At 42.6% G+C, this 19610-nt stretch overlaps 1 protein-coding gene across 1 annotated transcript in view; it reads left to right on the top strand.

Annotated features, from left to right (window-relative positions):
• Nucleotides 1–271: 271 nt before the first annotated feature.
• Nucleotides 272–19610, top strand: part of APPL2 (adaptor protein, phosphotyrosine interacting with PH domain and leucine zipper 2) — a 37689-nt gene continuing 18350 nt past the window's right edge. The window contains exons 1-5 of the mRNA XM_084306543.1: nucleotides 272–429; nucleotides 5263–5361; nucleotides 14896–14955; nucleotides 15455–15526; nucleotides 18884–18971. Coding sequence (XP_084162669.1) covers nucleotides 376–429; nucleotides 5263–5361; nucleotides 14896–14955; nucleotides 15455–15526; nucleotides 18884–18971 — 373 coding nt within the window. The 5' untranslated portion in view covers nucleotides 272–375. The remainder of the gene's footprint in view (nucleotides 430–5262; nucleotides 5362–14895; nucleotides 14956–15454; nucleotides 15527–18883; nucleotides 18972–19610) is intronic.

Raw genomic sequence — 19610 nt, 5'->3', positions numbered from 1 at the left:
AGGGAGCATCCCCAGCAGCTGAGGGGACAGCCCGCAGCCCCACCGTTCAAGGGGACAAAGCTACGAGCGGGGGGCAACGGGACGGCACTTCGGGAGGAGGAGGAGGAGGAGGAGAAGGGCCACCCTCCATTTGGGGCCGCCAGCCCCCACGGTGGGGAACCTCTAGCGAGCCCCGAGGAGTTAATGGCGGCCGGGAGCCGCCTCCTGCCCGCCCTACGCCGTGACTCGCTTCCTCCCACGGCCGGGAACTGGGAGGAGTGAGCGGCCCCGGGCTGCCGCCCCCACCCCGCTGCCCGCCGACAGCCGCGGCCGCCCCGGCGGGGAGGGACAGCACCGCCGCCACCGAGCCCCAGCTGCCCGCGGCCAGCCGCCGCCATGCCCGCCGTCGACAAGCTCCTCCTGGAGGAGGCTTTGCAGGACAGCCCGCAGGTAGCGCGGCCCGCCGGGGGGATGCCTGCCCCCGGGATGGTGTCCCCGGAGAGGTGACACCGCTGGGGAGCGGAGCGGGTCGGGGGCTCCAGCCCGTCGGGGGGATGCTCGGCGGGAGGCGGGGGAGCGGGTTGCTGGCATCCCGGTGGCGTCGGGTGAAGGCTTTGGGGTCCTGATGGTCGCCTGTCAGGGGAATATAGATTATGGTTGTGACTGGGGAATCTGGGGAAGGGGCAGGGTGTGAGGAGGTCGGGGCACAGCGCCTTTTCTCCTCGCCCCCCGCAGGTTAAGCCCTCCCGTGGCTCTTTCCTCGTGCTGTCCCATCCCGGGGTGCTTTGGCTTTAGGGTGTGCCCTGTAGTGTTGAGCTCTGTTTGGGGAGGAGAGGTGGCATGGCTTGTCACCTTGGCTCCCTTCATGAGAGGAAAGCGAGCTGCGGCGCTGTGCGTCACCTGGCCCCAGCACGAGCAGCAGAAGTAGGCTGGATGGATCTCGTTGCCAACGTGCCCGCGCTCCTTGCGAGGTGTCCCAAGGGGCGTAGCTCAGATACAGGAGCTCCCCGTGGGACAGGTGAGGTTTGGTGAGGTGAATCTCACGGAAGGTGACCTCATTTTGAAGGAGTCTCAGAAACAAGGACAGCGGTTATTGCTTTTTCTGCCCCAGCACTTGCAGGCAAGGGAGGAAGGACATTTCTCCTCTCACCCCCATGCTCTGTCAAACCCAGTGTAGCACCTGTGCTGGGAGCCCCTCTCGGCTGCAGAAGGGACCCCTGAGCAATATGGGAACCCCACAGCAGAGAACACGCCTTGTGGAGATGGTTATAGGCATTTCGGAGGGGCATGTGGTCTTCAGATATGGGAAGGGAGGGTGGAGGGAAGGAAGAGGGGAAGTTCGTGTGGAAGAGAGACGCGAGGGGAAAGGGAGAGTGGAAATCCCACAGAGGGGTGGGGAAAGTGCACTTGGGGTCAAAACACGGTGCAGGCAGAGATCAAGTAGTTGGTGAAGCAGGGGAGGAGGAAAGAAGGGCGGGGTGGATCTGCGTGGATCCTGTTCCTGGTGCCCTGTGTTGTAACCTGGACTCATCTGCTGGTAGACCAGGAGGACAAATGTATAGGAGCAGATTGCTAAAAGGTGTTGTGGAGTCTGTCATGAGACATTTTGAAGGAAAGGGTAGACGTGCACCTGTCAGGAATCCATGAATCTTGGGGCTCACCTCTTGGGAATCTTGGGATCACCTCTTCTTAGCGTGTTTTTCTGTGATTCCATGAAATCCCATCCCAATAAGAATGATTTTCATCGAATATTTGATGAGACCTGTGGAATCTCAAGGTTTGGAGATTTTTAAAACTCAACATGAAAAAGTCTCTGATGCAGTGTCAGACTGAGACCTCCTTTGGGCTGGGGTTTGGACCAGATGACCTCCAGAGTTTCTTTCTGACCTGAATTGTGCTATGTCCCACAGTTTAACGAAGTCCGCTAGATTTATTACGAGCAGTTATTAACGTTTTTAGTAGGTACGTCCCCAGAGCATTCTGGAGCTAAAGAACTTGATATGCAGGATACGTGAACTCATTTTCCTCTTCAATCAACACTTCCTTCAATGATTAAAAAAGTAATGCTGACTGAAAGCAGCTGAACAAAGCGCTGAATTGTATTTGGAGGTCCTCATCTTTTTTTTTTTTCTGACCTGAAGGCTGTTAACATCTCCTTTCCAATTACTGGAAACAGTGGGCTGAACATAAACCTGGGTGTTTTCAGGATGTTTTGGCTTGATTTGGTCATTGCTTTCTGTTCAAGTTATGCAACTTTGGAGGGATGGGCATTGTTTAATTTTATAGAATGACCCAGTGTTGCTAAAATCTATTTTTTACATGCAGGGAAATAGATCTATTTTTTTTGTCCCTGATCTTTTGCATTTTTTAGTACTTTTTTTTCTTGAGGAGGCCTTTACATTCACAGCCCTATGGGTTGCCTCTGCGATCTGGGTACTGCAAAATCAAAGCAAAAAGACAGTTTGTGTCCCACAGAGCTTGCAGGGTAGCAGCTTATGTGATCACTACTTCCTTTTGCGTAAAGTGACCTGATTCTCTTCTGCCCTGTGCAGTCTCTGGCAGCAATGCAGAGGGACAGTAAAATGAGGACATAACCTCACTTTGTAGAAAGTATATGGAGTATTTAAATCATGTGCAGAACAGAAGAGGATTAGGCCATTGCTATTTCTTCACTAGTTTTCTGAAACTTGATTTATCTCTCCCTGACAATACAGTATTTTGTCTTGATTCATCTCCAAGCACTGACCAAAAAAGGCCTTAAGAAATGGCTTAACTTTGAAGTAAGTGCTTGGCCAGGGCATAGGAGAGAAGTTGACGTAAGCAGCCATGCTAAAACCAAGGGAAATACTTACATGAAGTAAGATTTTTATTTTTTTCCTGTGTTGCCAGCAGCTAAGATGATGGTGCTATTAACAAAGCCTTCAAAAACATTAGCTTAATACTTGGATTCCTGGTTTATTTCACCAGCAGTATCTGCTATTCCAGAAGTTGTCAAAACAGAAACAACAAAAGTTGCATACATTGCTATTTTGTTGCAGTAGTTTAAAACAGTGTTCTTAAACCTGAAAGTTTCCAAGCATAACTTCAAAAACGCTTAATCATGTATTGTTTTTCTTATTTTTGAACAAAGTGCTAGTAACTGAGGCCAAGACCTTCAGAAATGCTTTCCCAGAACTGCTGTATCTCAACACATATTTCAACATTCTGAAAAACTGAATGTGCAAAAATTCAGTAAGATTTAGGAATCTGAATGAATTCAGATTTGAAAACCTGAAAACTAGGAGGCAGAAACGTGGTGTGTACCTTCATTCAGGCAACTACTTTTTATTTTTTCAGTTTTAGCTTGAGATTGATATTGATTAGTACTGTGTCAAGCTTTATAATTTTTACCTTCCCTAGATTTACTTTTTTTAACCATCTTCACGCCCTGTGTCTGCTTTTACAACACACAGCAGGAAGATAAGCACTGTATAGATAGGAGATAGTTTGACGACTTTAGTTTTGCTTTTTTTAATTAATTCATCATTGAAGATTGAATATTTTCAACCAGATATTTTTGAAAAACAGTATGTTTTCAATTACTGAAATAATAGTTTAGTACTGAAAGTTCTCAAAATCATGCCACAGTCCCTGTAGAGAGGTTCTGCACAAAGATCCTTTATACATTTGTGTTCTTGGCATCAATTTCATTGATTAGTCCCTTTCTCCATGCTTTGGTTTTTGTTTTCTTTATTTCAAAACTGTATTTTGTATTCTGTATCTCCTTCGATGCAAAGATCTCCAACTAGTTTCCCAAAAGCGCTGACTGCCAGTGTCTCTAAGGTAGGAGGTGTTGTAGCAGCTTAGCATGTCAGCAGACTGAAATGCTGAGAGCTTTTTTGTTGCTTGAAGTATGAAGTACTCCCGTGCAATGTCTAGAGCAGAGCCCCAGGACTGTCTCCCATGTCATGTACTTTAACCTCTGGGCTAACAGTAATTTCTGGCTTAGATACTCCTCAGCAGAGATGAAATGATAGTGTAGCTTAGTCCAGGGTTCTTGAAGGATGCTGATTTCAAGTTTTTCAGGACAAACAAAATCTTGGCAGAGATTTGCAAAGAAGAACAAATGCCTTGGGGAAGTACATGTTAAAATACTGGAGTTACTTAAAACTTTCTTAAGACTCTAAGTAAATTTTCCAGATATGAACCTGGGTATTTCAGCTGTATTAGAGGTTCCTGTAATAGGAGGACAGATAAAGCACTTGCTCTGTTACATGATTATTAGAGTACTGCAGTTTATTATGGGTGCCCCTCAGATAAGCAGATGAAACTAATTAATGTCATATAAATTAGCTGTACCAGACGGAAAGACACTGCCACTTAGCATCAAACGGATTGGATTTACCAAAGTTAAGACAAAGGACGGATCATGACTTTGTTAAAGGGACACTGACAAATTTAGTGACAGCCTTTCCTCTTTCGATACTGTGTTGATCTAACAAAATCTGGAGCCCGCATTATCCTCAGATACTTTTCTTTCCCTTCTCAGAAGCTGTGTCAGCAACACAATTCCTTGTTACTGGTGATTCCACCAAAACAAACCAAGGGAATTCATGTCTGTAGGATAAAGCCAGTCATTATGCTCTTCTTTTCTCCCGTTTGCTGACAAGGATGAGCTAGCAGAATGGAGAAAGTACGGGGTATCTCTGAGCGGGTGTGTGCTTGTGTGCCTGCTGTTGTAGATGAACACTGGGTTATTTGGCGCGGCTACGTCAGCAGGGCTTGGCAGCAGCCCTTCAAGAGTTGCTCAAGACAGTTGAGAGTGAATAATGCTCTGTAAATTACCTAATGGAAAGGGGTGCCCTTAGTGCAGCCTGACATTAGAGAAGTAAAGTGAGCAAGCACGGGTGTTTGACCCAGAGTCCTTAACGTGGTTAGGATTACTGTAGTCAGCAGGCAGATATTCAGGATTTTTTACATTCCTGATTGTGTTGGAAGGAATGTTTATTAGTTAGAGGAAGAGTCTGGGAGTTAGGAGTTGGCCATAGCACTTTTCTCACTTCGTTTCCTAATGCCTCAGTTTACCTATCCCTACTTGGAGGGCTAATGTCTGTGTGTGTTGAGATTGTGAATAAAGAAAACCATACAAAGTGGAAGATTTATTGTTTCTGATTGATTTGTATTTTTGCTACCAATTATTTGCAGAGTCTTTTATGTTTTGTTTTGTTGTTGTTGTTTTGTTTTGTTTTGTTTTTAATATTTTCACTTGTAACTAAAACTGTTTGCTTTTTTCTTTTGTTGAAGACTCGGTCTTTGCTCAGTGTGTTTGAAGAAGATGCGGGAACCCTTACTGAATATACAAACCAGTTGCTTCAGGCAATGCAGCGAGTCTATGGTGCTCAGGTAATTTTTCATTTGTGTTTCTTTTGTTCCATGTGCAGTAGAAGATAAGTTGCTATTATGATGCTGTTACTTTCGGGAAGGGTGCCAAGTACCTGCAGCTCTTGCGGCTTGAGAAGAGTTGTGGGTGTTTTCTGTCTGATGTCCCTTCCCACCTTAATGTTCTGAAAAGTCATACATATGAAAAAAAAAACTTACAAAAAAAAAATCTTCACAAAAGAAATATGTCCTTACTTTATGGAATATTGGAAGGCCAACCTTTACAAAATTGCTTGCTTGCGCATAGGTGCAATGTAAAGTCAGGTATCACTTTAGCCACCTAACTTTGATGCTGTGACTCACCATCTTGAAGAAACTGTCCATGCCCATTGATTACAGAGGGAACGTACACTTTGAGTCATGCTGAACCTAAGTACCTAAGTAATCAGTGTGAAAAAGATGGGAGTAGGAACAGAAAAAGACAACGCTTTCCTAAAGCACCTACATGACCTAGATGACTAAATCCCTTTGAAAGTAAAACTTTTAAGTCATATCCAGTGCTTTCAAAAATATTATAAATCTGGGTGATTTTCGGTGGAGCTAGGGATTCCCATGTGTAAGGCCAGATATTTTAAAGTACCGTATCTAGGTCTTTAAAGGCATACACGGTATCGTGTGGCACTTGTGCAGGCATTTATGTAAGTTAGGTGTGCGACTTCCTAAGCAGCAACGGTTTTCCTATTCTTAAATCAGTACATCAGAGAAAATGGAAAGATGAGAGGAACAAGAGTGCTTGGAACTTACTGGGAGACTGAGTGCCTGATCTCATCTGGCATTATCAGTAATCAGCTGTATAGCTAGTGCAAGTGTAGGCCCATTTGGTGGGATTGCTCTTTGGGCTGACTGGTGCTTTGTGACTTGGAAGAAAAAGCAGTCTGGTGAGGGTCTAAATACTTACACCTGGAAGATCCAGCTTTGAAGATCTGGTCTTAATGTCCTGGATCCTGTGCAAATGCAGAGCAATCAGAGACTGGCAGCACAGCTCAGATACTCAGAAAACAGTACAGGGGCTGAAGAGGTGGCATGAAATCAGCTCTCAAAGTTTGTGATGGGTGTTTTGTTAGGGTCATTGAGCTTTAAGAGTGTTGGGTGGAAATGTGAGGCCAGAGAGCAGGTAGGATTGAAACAGGTGGAAGAAGGAAATCAGAGGGTCAATATGGTTTGGTTATTAAGAGTTCAGCTTGTGGACTGTGTGTCCCTTTCCCCTGCTGATGCCTTTTTCAGATGCAGTTTTGGGAAGCAGTGCCGTTACTGTGATTCATGAAAAAATGCTTTGTCTGCTTTTGTTTGCCTCTTCCTTTCCATCTCAGTTTTTAGCCATCTCTATTTCTGTTGCCCCGCTGTTATGCTGTTTCCTCTTTCTTCTCACTATATCAGCGCATTTACCCATCTGTACTTTTCAGCATTACTGAGTCTCTTGCATTTTTGTAGCACTTCGTGGCCACTTTCTTCCTGCTCAGTTCCTGCTTTAGTTTGATATAAATATTCAATCACTTGTGAATATTAGATGTGTGCCTTGAAATATCAGACATTTGTTGCCATTTTGAGATGGGGAGCACATAGCAGTTTTTTAAGTCTTTCTAAGGATGCGCCTAACAATGACTTAGGAAAATCTGGGTTTAGTGGCCAGGGTTGGAGACTTTACCAAGGATGTTGGCTTAGTGTTTAGTTTCAGTACTGTTCCTACTTTTGCCATTTAATTTCTTGGGAATTATGTGTTGTGACTTTGTTTTGGGTTTGTGCTCCTGGGACCCAGAACTATAGTAGCAAAAAATGACACTGCATTAACAAGCAGCAATAGATCATCTGAATTATGGAAGTGGAAAAGGAAGCTGAAACCTTTTTTCTCTATATGTGCTTTAAAAAGTCTTGATATTCTTGCATGAGATTTAAAAGAATACAGTAAAATTGGGGCAAAATTCTGATTTTTAAATAAAAATTAATGGGAATAATGAATTCATCCGTATACTGTGGTAGTTAATTCTACGTTGTCAGTGCTGTGTAGGATAACAGTGATTTCTGACTGACTTTACTGAGCTTTGTGAATGTCAATGTATCCTTTTAAGGAGCTGCTTCTGAATGTTTTGAAGGAATGCACTGTTTCAGATTAAATTCACCTTCAGTTTTTGAGATGCACACTACTTGCTACAAAACTTTTGATTGCACTCACTCTAGAAAGAGAATTGCAATATTGAACTGCATCACTGAAACTTGAGTGGAGGGTTAAGAAAATAAACTTTTGCTGATGCTTGCGTTAGGAGACCCACTGTCTGGGCCTCGTTATCTGCACACTAGGAGGTGTTCCCAGCACCTTTTTCATTTTGAAAGGAAATGAGATTAAGTAGTGGGAATGTAAAAGTTGAGAGTAGTGAGAAGGCAGATCCTGAATTTCCTTTTTCATCTTCCCAACTGCTTTGTCTTTGCAAAGTCACTGTCATCCCCTGCACTTATTTCCTTATCTGTATAATAGGAATTACAGTGACTGACCTACTTTGAAGCAGTGATAAAAGTTCTGATTGCACAGCCATAAAAATGGCTGGAATCACAGTCATGGCAGTTGGACAGGACAGAAATGGGCTGTACTGGTCTACAGTACTGAAAAATTGGGGCTTATGCCCCCTGAGAACAGTTCCTACAGTCCTGAAAATGTAAATTATTTTTTTTCTTTCTAACTGTGTTCTGAGCTTTAAGGTCTCCCAGGTTTGTCTCGATATTTTCAAGACGTCCTGGAGAAGTTTACTAGAATTTTGGTGTTTCTTTGTGATGAAAACTTGGTTTTTCCTGTAATTCAAACCACTATAACTTGTGATCAAATAACAATAGTTGATGGTTCTTAATGGAGCAGTGCAGAGTCTCGGGGGACTTGCAATTAGTACCAACTGAAAGCTGTTAATTATCCATCTGGATATATGCTTATATTTGTCCCAGAACACTGCCTGGTGTGCAGAGCAGCAGTAAGTTTGTAAATTGACAGCTCAAGCTGCTCAAAATGCTTGGATCAGTGCCTTGGAAAGGAATGCGAGAAAGATAGAAGTATTTGCCCAGAGATTTTTTTAAGCGCTTGGAAAGTAGGATTTTTTATTTGAAAATTCCTTTTTTTGTAAACTATTAACGCCTTCTCCTTCTCAACCTCCCCCCTTTTTTTTTTCTTGAAATTAGAGGAATTTGGCTAGGTGCTGGGGCTCTTACATTTCAGAAAGTTAGGTATTCAAGCAGAACTTCGTTTAACATGCCTTTAGAGCCAGCTGCTCTTCCAGTGACAGCAGGGTGATTGCTGGGATGGGCACTTTTAGTGGGATGGGCTTCAGTAAAGGCAGCAGAGAGACCTCTGAAGTGACTTAGAGCTGCTTTTGTCCCAGGGGCAGCAGCACCCTGTTGTGGGGTGGTGCTGGACATGCTGCCGAGGCACGTGGGGCCAGGTGGTGCACGAGAGCCCATAACCTTAAGCTGCAGCTGGGTGGTGGGTTTAGCAGCTCTCCTTTGGGTGCAAGACCCTCGGGCTGTGGTGCTGCAAGGCAGGTGAGCGTGTGATGCTGTGCTTAGGGAGAAGGTCACAGGAGCCAAACGTATGAGCTGTGCTCGAGGAGCAAGGCTCGGTAGCTCTGACAAGCCCGTGTGTGTAAATACAGAGAAACATTTTTATATTTCTTCTTCAAATAAACCACATCCGTGTGAGTACGTGTTGTGCTTCCTGCTCTAGTTCTGCTCTCCCATCTGTGCTGTAGCACCCTGAAGTAGTTCATCGTGTGGATAGTCTTACAGAAGAAATATTTCTTACAGATTTTGTTCTTGTAGTTCTTCCTCTTTGCAAGCAAACCCTCGTGCTGCATCTGGCATTGCTGCTGCCTGATTTCTGTGAATGTTGTGTTAATTGTTCTGGACATTTTATTACCTGAGCAGTGTGTAATGCAGCAAGCAGGGACTCAATTTACTGGGTCGTATGCTGGAGCTCTTGCCACAGTGTTTGACCAAGCTGTGCCCAGTTCACATTCCTGGCTTCCCACTGCCACAGTAAATTATTTGCAGAGCTTTGCCATCATCTCTAGTTCTCCATCACACGACAGAAACAGCTTATGTGGGATCTTCACATAATGAAAAGGAATGCCATTTAAGAACTCAGGAGGCTGTTGTGTCTCTGCGGACTATTAGAAGGGCTAAACAGCTAAGCAAATTAGAGGAAAACAAGATGTATTATGTCTTTGGAGAGAAGTTTCATCTCGTTATTTCTGATAAATCTGCCTAGATATTGAAAACAGTGATGGCAGAAAGGGAATCAAAATAAGCCCATGTTGCATTTGGCAATCTATCCAGAGAGAGAACAGCATGGGAATTGTGAAGAGTAATTCTGTTCGGCTTCAGTGTCTCTGTGAGCAGTCGTCTTGTGACTCCAGAGTCACATGGGTAAGGCAGCTTTATGGCCAGGCTCTTAAGGAAACTCTCAACAATTATGAAACAGCCTTGGTTTATATGCGCTGCACTGCTAGGTATCAGGATGGCTTGTATCTGTCCAGGACTGTTAAGCAGTGCTTTATAAGAGTGTTATTTTCCTCCCCGAATTTGTTCCACCTCGTGTTTGCATTTTTCAACAGTGCTTCTTGTTTGATCTTACCATCTACTGACTTCTGCGAAACACTGTGTGTATTATTGTTTTGTATTCAGTGGAGGCTTGCAGCATGTACCTATGCAGTTCTCGAGGTTTATTCACCATATGCTGCTAACAGGTGAAGGGCATTATCCCCTGGGAACTGCTGTGTTTACAAAGCCTTGGGAGGTGATGTTAATACCGCTGATGAAGAGGGAGCCACCGTGCTTGGAAGCAAGCCAGCGTTGCGCTAAGCAGGATCTGGAGACCTGAGAACTGCGAGGAAGCATAAATTGATAGAGGCCCTGCTGACAGGAGCTGTTTCGCAGGAAACTGAAGATTCTTCCCCTACTTCGCTAGATATCCTATGGCGGCTGCTTTTGCTGTTTTACAGCAGAGTTTTGACTGGTGCCTTTTCTTTTTTTTTCAAGCTGTTAGCTGATCCTTTGCTGAACTTTCCGCATTTGTGAGGACTGAATGCCATGCTGTGAATCAGCAGCAAGGCAAACTGTATTTTAGCCTGATCTTGTGAAGTGCTGGGCAGCCTGGGCACCCTGGTGAGGCTTAGCTTCTCTCAACATGGGGTTCAAGATTCCAAGCAATTTAATATGGAAACCTAAATGTGTGGGACTGTAACATTCACCGGACTGATGGAAAATTATGTTTTGTAGCAAGATAACATGCACATGCAGACAGAGATGCATAAAACAGCCATATCAAGACCTGGTTCTTTCTGTGCTGTGTCTGGTTTTGAAGGTCAGTGTGTTCCCTAGCTCTGAAAGGATGAGAAGGCTGCAACTGCCTTGTGGACCTCCTCTCTCAACCACCTGCCTGATTTTTCCTCATTCATCAGGCATTAAGCTTTCCCAAATGTAAGTCGGACTTTACTATGTGTCATTCTGCACATATGGACTGCCTGAATAAATGCATTTTCCAGTCTCTTGCTTGTTTACATGAAGAAGCATTTGGCAGTTCTGTGTGCTGGTTACTTGCAGAGTTTTAAAAATGCCAGCTTTAGCTGGAGTAGGAAAGTAGCTTTGCAGAAAGCTTCATTATATTGGGATTGGGAGTGGATGTGATGGAATAGCTCTCTCTGTCTTTAGAAGTTAATTTATAGCTCAACCTAATCCTTTACATGACCTCAAATCTGAAGTCTGTTAGAAGGTATTTCTACAGACAGTTGTCTGACCTTAATGTGTTGGCTCTCTGATTGTATTTTGGAAAATAGAAGAGATTCTAAAAAGTGATGGACTGCCTCACTGGTAAATGGCCAACACAGTGGAGATTTTGTTATGAACAGGTTACAGAAAAATCAGTCTCTGTACCTGTATTCACCAAGCCAAACGGCTTGGTGAATACAGGTGATAACTGTGAAGGTGGAATCAGCCCAGAAAATCATGTGCCTTTGCACTGGTGCTAGATCAGAAAACAAGAGTTGGACGTTTTGTTGCTGACTTGTTTGAAGGCAGGATGAGGTACTGAAGTAACCCAAGAATTTAACAGAATGGTTTTTTAATCCGTTGGGTTTTTATTTGTGGTGGATTAATGCTGGATTCAAGACACCACTCCCATTACCTTATTATGTGAACTGGTGTTAGTGAACTTTACAAAAATCTATTCCTAGGGATTGTCCTAGTTTACCAGCCGTGGTTTTTGTTTCTTTTAAATTAAAAAGCACAGGGTTTTATCTGTGATTGTAACTGTCTGCTGGATACATGCTTGTGTCTAGTCTTTTGGTCTGTTCTAGTGTACTTTTTGCATTAATGCTGCAATGATGATTTTATACAGCAGGGAAAACATCTAATGAAAATTAATGAATTTGTGAGGCCCAGAACTGGTTAATTTTGTCTTCATCTAGAATGTCTGGATTTCTGTTCAGGTTTCTCTTGGTTTTCTGCTTGAAACTATCGTTTCATCAATAGCTTTCCCACTCCAGAAATGCTTGACGAATTCTGAAGTTTCGAGGTAATGTGGAAGAGATGCTGAATAGGCAGTTGGGACTGTGTAATAGCTTTTCTTTTGCTATGGTCTACTGAACTTCAGTCCCTTCAGGATAAAGGAAGTGAATGTTGCTGTATTGTATAGGAAAATATTTTGGAAATAGATTGAAACCCGATAAAATGATTTGCCTGGGTTCAGTGGATCTATCAGCTGAAGCAATCCAAGTAATTTCTAACTCTTGAGACTGGTAAATCGTGGCAGTAGGGGTTAGAAAATTAAGGCTGGTTAGGAACAAATGGGAGGAGGATTAACCAAATTTTCCCAGATTAGTGCGTTTAGCAATGCAGTATTACCACATTTAGCAATGCAGTATTACCACTGGGTCAGCAGAGCACTTTGCCTGCTTCCTGTGCCTTATGCAATATGATGGTGTTTAAATTCACCAGTTTAATTTGAATCATTTACAAGTGTTTGTTTGGTGTGTGTGCTGTGGTGGATATAAATCTAGTGGCAGAGAGAGTTACAAAGAGGCTGGGAGGGAGGAGGGAAGGGCCCAGGATTAACTCCTCCAGGTGGGCAGGGATTGAGTAACAAGCTTGCTCGTGGTGTTTTGACACACAGAACCAATCCAGTAAGAGGCATGAGTAATGTGTCCTGCTGGCATCAATGGCACATAAGTGGGATGTGGAGCTGCTGGCTTAAAGTCAGCCCAAAATTTTGAAGGAAATTTTATGTCAGGCTCTTCCCTCACTTTGGACCTGGGGTAGCGTGCCAGGAATGTCTGCCTGTGGGCTTTATGTGGCTGCTGTCACCTGATTGTATGCTTGACATGATGTTAACTTATAGCCTCATGAGACACTCTGTGTGTGTGTGTATTCTCCCTCTTGTCCTGTCACATACTAAAGACCTCTCCTGGGGAGTGGTGATTGCTGGAAGATGCTTCTTCCACACCTCTGTGCAATGCCCACTCTCAGGCTGCCTCACGTCAACGAGTAAAGATGCTCCTTGTTGCTCTTTGGATATCACTGGGATGGGGAAGGAGGGTGAGGATCTGGTAATCTTAAAAATCAAACTGGTCCAAGCTTTGAGGATGGCTAGCACAGAGGAATATAATACCTCTGATGTCAGCCTAATATTCCGAAGGTGTTTTTAGTGTTGGCAAGTTTGAGCCACCAACATGTATTTTGAAAATAGTACAGCAGGAATAAGTGAACTAATACAAAGAGGGGAAAAAGGCTTATTTTTAAATGCAGATTATTTCAAAAGATTCCTCTCATACTGATCCAGCTTAAAACTAACAGATAGCACCACAGCTTCTGTGTGAGGACTTACTCTTAAAGCTTTTACTCAGCTTTATCTTTGACATTGATGGAGAAGATCCCATGCCTGAGAACCTCTGCTGCTCTCTGTAGTCTTAAATCCACCTCTGGACTCCAGCCACAAGCACACGAACAAACACACCCTTCTACTGTCATCAGTCCACACGGAGCAAGTCTCATCCTTCCTGCCATCCACTCACTGCTTGCCAGCTCCCTCTTTGAAGGTTTCGGTCCCTCAAGTGTCCCCGCTGATAATTAAGGCTTATTCCATCCTTCCCTGAGCCCTTTACAAGGTTTGCTAACTCGGAAGGCACAGCCTCCTTTTTCATCCAGTGGCTTGGGAAATACTTAAATGCCAAGTGTTTGTGCAAAGCCTTTTCACGTTGAAAACTTCACAATCCGTATAACCTGCAAATCTTAGGTGAATCCTGGATATTGCTACTTTATGAAATTGTAATGCTCGTTACTAATTGGTCTGAGGCAAGAAACAAGACTGTAATCCCCTGTTGTGAGCGAGGTGAGAATAGTCATGGGGTGCACATGATCTGAACTTGAGCCCAGATCAACTCCAATTCTGAGCCCTTGTTTGTGACTTGGAGGGCCTCTGCCCTCACACCTCCAGCCTCCTGTGAGTGTTACTGCCCAGGGGTTTTAAGATTGTCAGAATTAGTTCATCCTCCTCCTGCTGTGCGTTCACAGTGCAGTTATTCACATACAGCTGCTGTTACGTAGGCTGCTGTGGCCATGCCTCTTTTATTTTTTTTATCCTTTCTGTGCTCTTGGGCTGAACGTTTGGGACAAGCCCTGCTGTCCGGATTAATGCTCCTTCCTGACGTGCCAAAGTGGTGCAGAAGCAGCAGGCTGTAATGCAGTATGTCAGAGGTGGCAGGAGGCCAAATTAAAGCTGTTTCTGGCCCAGATGGTTAACTTTGCCATGCTCTGCTTGCTCAGGATGGTGAGGGAGGGAACACAAACTCTGTCCCAGTTTTAATGGTTTTGTATACCAGCTATAAAAGCAGTTCAGAGATTGCCCTGAGGTTTTACGAACTCTCCATGGCCTTAGCATATTTTATCCCCCCCCTCCAAATGTGTAATGTTTAAAATGAAATTACAAGCGATTAGTTTTGGATGTTACCAAGGGAGGGATGTGACAAAGTATGAGACAGATCTGAGTTCCCCTGTTCCCTTTTTCTTTTTTTTTCCCCCCGGTTTTAAGTCATTGCTAACAAATGGGGCTAACAAACTTGCTAACAAATGTGATCACGTTTTAAAGAGGCACATCTGTGGGTTCTCTTTATTCTTGTGGATTTTGAAGAAAGATGATTAACAAATTAATGAATATGAAACATTCTTATGCTAGTATGACAGCTTACTTGTTTGAGATTGTTCTGATTCTGTCTTGGAAGAAAACAAAATGACAAATTTCACCTTTGTGCAAAGAGGTTAAGCTGAAATAAACTGCGTGTTGATTATGTGTGAAATGTACCTGTTTTTACTGCTTCTCTGTGCAGGTATTTTGGGACTGTTTGTTTACACGCAACTGAATGTTTGTCTGAGTAGTTGCAGATTCAGTCAAGAGGCTGGTTATGAAATAGTAGTAACAGCAGAGCCAAAGATTTGTCATTATTTCTATTAATATGTAACTTTTGTTTGTAGAATGAAATGTGTCTTGCCACGCAACAGCTTTCGAAGCAGCTCCTCGCCTATGAAAAGCAGGTATGTTCAACATTGTGCCTCTGATTTACTCTTCAGCACTTGAAGAGAAGCCTGTTCAAAGAGTGTGGTTTCCAGAAGTGCTCAGGCCATTGGATCTATTTGATTTCATGCAAAGACTGTTGTAAAATTCCCCAGGATGTTTAAGGGAATTGGGTCACTTCTCAGCATCCTTAAAATTAAAAGAAACGAAACAAAACAAAAACAAGACGAAAAAAGTGCAAAATGTGAGTTAATAAGCTTATGAAGATAGAAGCCAGCTTGTTCTACTGTATAATGTTAAAATGAATCTGATAAGCATTAATTGCATGCTGTCCAAATCCATTAATTTAAAACAAGAGTAGCAGTGCATAAAGAATATATATATATATTGAGTTATTGATTTTCCATTTCGTTTTACTGCATTTTGTAAAAGTATTTATTACCTTTGTAGTAAAACACTTCTTGTGTTTTATACTCAGCTTTTTTGATTTACTAACCAAATACTTTTTTCTATTTTCAGCATTTTGCCTTAGGGAAAGGAGATGAAGAAGTGATATCCACCCTTCATTACTTTTCAAAAGTTGTGGATGAGGTAATTTGAATTGCCATTATTCTGTTATTACAATGTTAATGGAATGTTGGAGCTCTTCCTTTTGATCTTTGCCCTTTTGGTTCTGAGCCTTCCCACTGAAGGACAGATCGTGTCAGAGTTTTATAGAATCATTTATGCAGGGGTGGAGAGAAGTTTAATACCACCCTTTAGTAATGGTCTCTTCAGCACTAGAGCTGGGTCTGTGGCTTCCTCGCAAGCGCTATTCACAGAGCAAACCTGAACTTACTAAATAGGGGAATTAGAAAAGAGACTGAAGTCAGACATGTTTCAGGTAGACTGGGGCCATTTTTAATTTAATTTGATTTAAAAATTCTGTTTTCAAGCTTTAAATACTGCAGTTTGAGCCCAAACCATCCAGGGATGGGCACAGAACAGCTGTGCAGTGGTACAGTTGCAGCTTATTTTACTGTAGGATCACAGAGAATCCAAACATGTCTGGGGAGGCTGCAGAAAGGTCTGCTGAAGGCAGGTTAGCTACTACAGCTGTATGTGCTGAACACTTCTACTCCCCGTGGGTTGCAGCTAAGTAGCAGGTGTCTTCTTAAATGTGCTCTTGTTAGACCTGCCCACGTAACATTTCATTCTAATGTCGATATCTGGGTTCTTATTGCTTCAGTCTCATTTGATACATCATTTTCTGGTGTGAGCAGGACTCTGTGTCATCAGAAAAGTGCTGTTCTTTAGTCTACTTCTAGCCTTCGCTTAGAAGACAAAGGGCTATAACAAGGTTCACTTTTGGGGAGAGGAGAGTAAAGAGAGTTGACTGCAGGGCTAAAATAAGTTATAAATTTTAGAGCTGTGCTCATTCCATGGGTAACTCTAATGACATAATGGGAAGAATTCCTAGGATTAACTTTGCCCTTATCCTTATCCCACTGCATGCCTGCTCTCAGGATATACTTGAAAGGAGCATTTACTGTCACAAGTCTTGTACTTGTCTTGGTGATGTGTTAGTAGGTGAAAACTAGTGCATTCTCCTCCCCAGGTACAAGAGAACCATCCCTTTTGTGGGCTGAAGGTGGAGAACCCTGCTGCTCAGTTCTGTCAGTCACATTTTCCCTCACAAGAACCTGCTCCATTCCTCAACCACCTTTCACATCTGTTAGCTAGCCCCTGTATCTCTTTTCCAGTTGTCCTTTCTACAGGAGTTGAGTTGCCCCGGTGTAGTATTGTGTTGTCAAGTGGGAAATACTGACTTCATCCTTACCTTCCTAAGCCTAATCACAGAAAATGTGAAGGTAAAATAGTGCCCCCTGTTGTGATTTTGTCCTGGGTAACCTTCCTGAACGGAAGGAGATTCTAGTCATGGAAGTGGAACTGTAACTCTGTGCTATAGAGCCTAACAAAATCTGGTTAATAGAAGCAAATTACAGATGAAATCCCGCTGGGTTACTCACTAGAATTAATCATCAAGTGAACTGCTCTAATGCAGCATGTGGGAAATGAAAAGTTCTTGGATCCTTATAAAACAGTAGGCAGGAATTAACCACTTAGTGCAAAATCCCCATCTGTCTCACAGAAATATGTTTTAAGCACTGAAGTAGATGGAAGCATCTTACATCTTCGTCTGCTGGGCACAGATGGCAGGTGTGGCTCTTCAAAACCCGTAGAGTGCTGGGGCTCGTGCTCTAATTTAGATGGTTCTCCTGTGGATCATCACTCTGCAGTTTGTTCCTCCAAAGCTGACTTTATTATTATAGGGCTTAACAACTCTAGCTGAGGGCTGAACTCAGTTGTGTAAGGTGATGTACAAACATGAGTCTTTTTTCTTTTTTTTTTTTTTGAAAGATTTTGTGTACTTTTACTTCCATGGGAGAAATACGTTTTGTAGGTTAGATATATAGATCTTTCACAAATACTTATGTGTATTTATGTATTTAAAAGATTTTTTCAAAAACGTGCCTTGCATCTGTATGCATCCACGTGTATTGAGGAAGTAGAGGTTACAATGAAAGCCTGCAGTGGGTGCTTAAGTGTTCACCAGAAAGCTGTGGTAGATACTAGGTTGGAAAATGGAGCGATTATAGTACCGTGATTATTGTGGTCATAGTTTAACCACTGGGGCTTGTTGGTCTGCCTCAACCTAGGTGGAAATGGGAGTAAGATGCATTACGTAGAATGTGGTGCTAATTTTTCTGGTGGAAAAAGGTCACTGTGGTCATCTAATTCTTACTGGGAAAAGGGCATGTTGCTGTTGACAGTTGCATGCAGAAAGACCGTAGGAGTCATTTAATTTAGCAGGAAACATTTGAGCTCAAGTATTATGAAAAGAAGGACAAAATCTGTAAGGTGACTGTGGTTGCCAGACATTGAACTTGTAATTTTGAAAATTTTGGTTATACTTGTAACTTTTACCGACTTTACATGAGGGGCAAAAAGTAAAAGAAATAGAAGTGTGGATGAATTGAAGGTTTTAATTTAAATTTGCACATTAAACTATATACAAATTAAGATTGCTTTACGTTTTACTCTGAAAACTTCAAATTACATTGACTGGAGTCTTTTGTTTGGACAAAATGTGCGTTTATAAACGTACCAAAGTAAGAGACAGGAATGGTTCCCTCTGTCAAACAGCGTGAGCAATGTGCAGCATGAAGGTACAGGTTTTTGTTCCAGTTTTATCTTCTGGCAAGTCTGCCTCATGTTCCTGGTTATTAACTAATAGGGTAATATGTCACACTTCAAGATATATGTTGATGGCTGCTGGTCTGTAGCCATCAGTGTCTTGATCAGGACCTGTTTTTTTAGGTGGCATCAAGGAGTGTTTTACATGAGTTTCCAAAGTAATTAATACAAAGGCCCAGATACCAGAATTTAGATAAACTGATGTTTCCTGGTCACGGTTTTTTAATGCCTTGAAGAAGGCATGGATAAGGCCAGAACGATTAATAGTGTAGGGGTGGTCAAGAACTGGAACAGGTTGCCTGGAGATGTTATGGAGTCTCTGTCTGAAGTTTCTCATAACCTGGCTGGACATGGTCCTGGGTAGCCTGCCCTAGCTGACCCTACTTGAGCAAGGTGGGTTGACTAGGTGATCTCAAGAGGTCCTTCCCAACTTAAATGGTTCTGTGGTTCTGTGAACAATAATGACACTTGGTGGTGTTGATATGGTATTTCTGATCCCAAATGGTAGAAATGTAAAACCACTGGACCTTCCATAATTTTTTTTTGGTGAGAGCTTTGCTAAGAATTTTGTATTTCTCATGATTAAGGTTACCAATGTGTGTTTTATTAGCCTGTATAAGCACTGGTTACAGATTGTTCAGCAGCAGACAGTGTATCTTATTCTTTTTGTTTACATTCTGTCTTAGAGCATTTCTCTATTCTCTGTTTTAGCTCAATATTCTTCATTCTGAATTGGCAAAACAGCTTGCAGATACAATGGTTCTCCCAATAATACAATTTCGGGAAAAGGATCTCACAGGTAAGTTTTAGTTTAAATTTTAATTTTCCTCTTGGTGTTCCTTCTTGCTTGTTTTGTAATAAGCTGAGGCATAATGTCATATAATTTGTTCTTATGGTAACTCACAGAAAAGTTTGTGTTTTTTTTTAATTTGTTTGTTTTTTTCCCTGCTACAGAATTTCCTTTACAGGCCGTGTGCTTTTACTCAGACATAAATAGTGCAGTTTTGCCACGTATGGGTTATGCCCCTTGTGGTGCAAGTTCAAAAATACACAACTTGGTCTTTGTTGTGTCACTCCACTTTTACATGAGTGTAATTTCACTGAAGCCAGTGATGTTACAGTTGCCTAAAGCAGGGAAATTTAGCAATGTACCTGGCTTGCAAACAACCTTCATCCCACTTCCAGAGTTTGGGGTTGTTTGAAAAATCACAAGCAGGAATGCTCTTTCAACTTTATAGTATGATACATCCCCTCCTTTATAAGCAATTAGTTCTCTTTAAGCCCCTTCCATCCAGGGGTAGTTCCAAGTAACCTGATTGCGCAAACTTGGAAATTCCTTAAACAGTAAAGCAGGAGTGCAAACATTTGTTGTGATTTCAAAAGAGACAAGTTGATAGTCGAGGTCAAGGACACTGTAACCTACATAGGCATCAGAAAC

The sequence above is a fragment of the Netta rufina genome (assembly GCF_964035555.1).
Source record: "Netta rufina genome assembly, chromosome: 1".
Taxonomy (NCBI): domain Eukaryota; kingdom Metazoa; phylum Chordata; class Aves; order Anseriformes; family Anatidae; genus Netta; species Netta rufina.
This window is presented reverse-complemented; position numbering and strand designations above follow the sequence as displayed.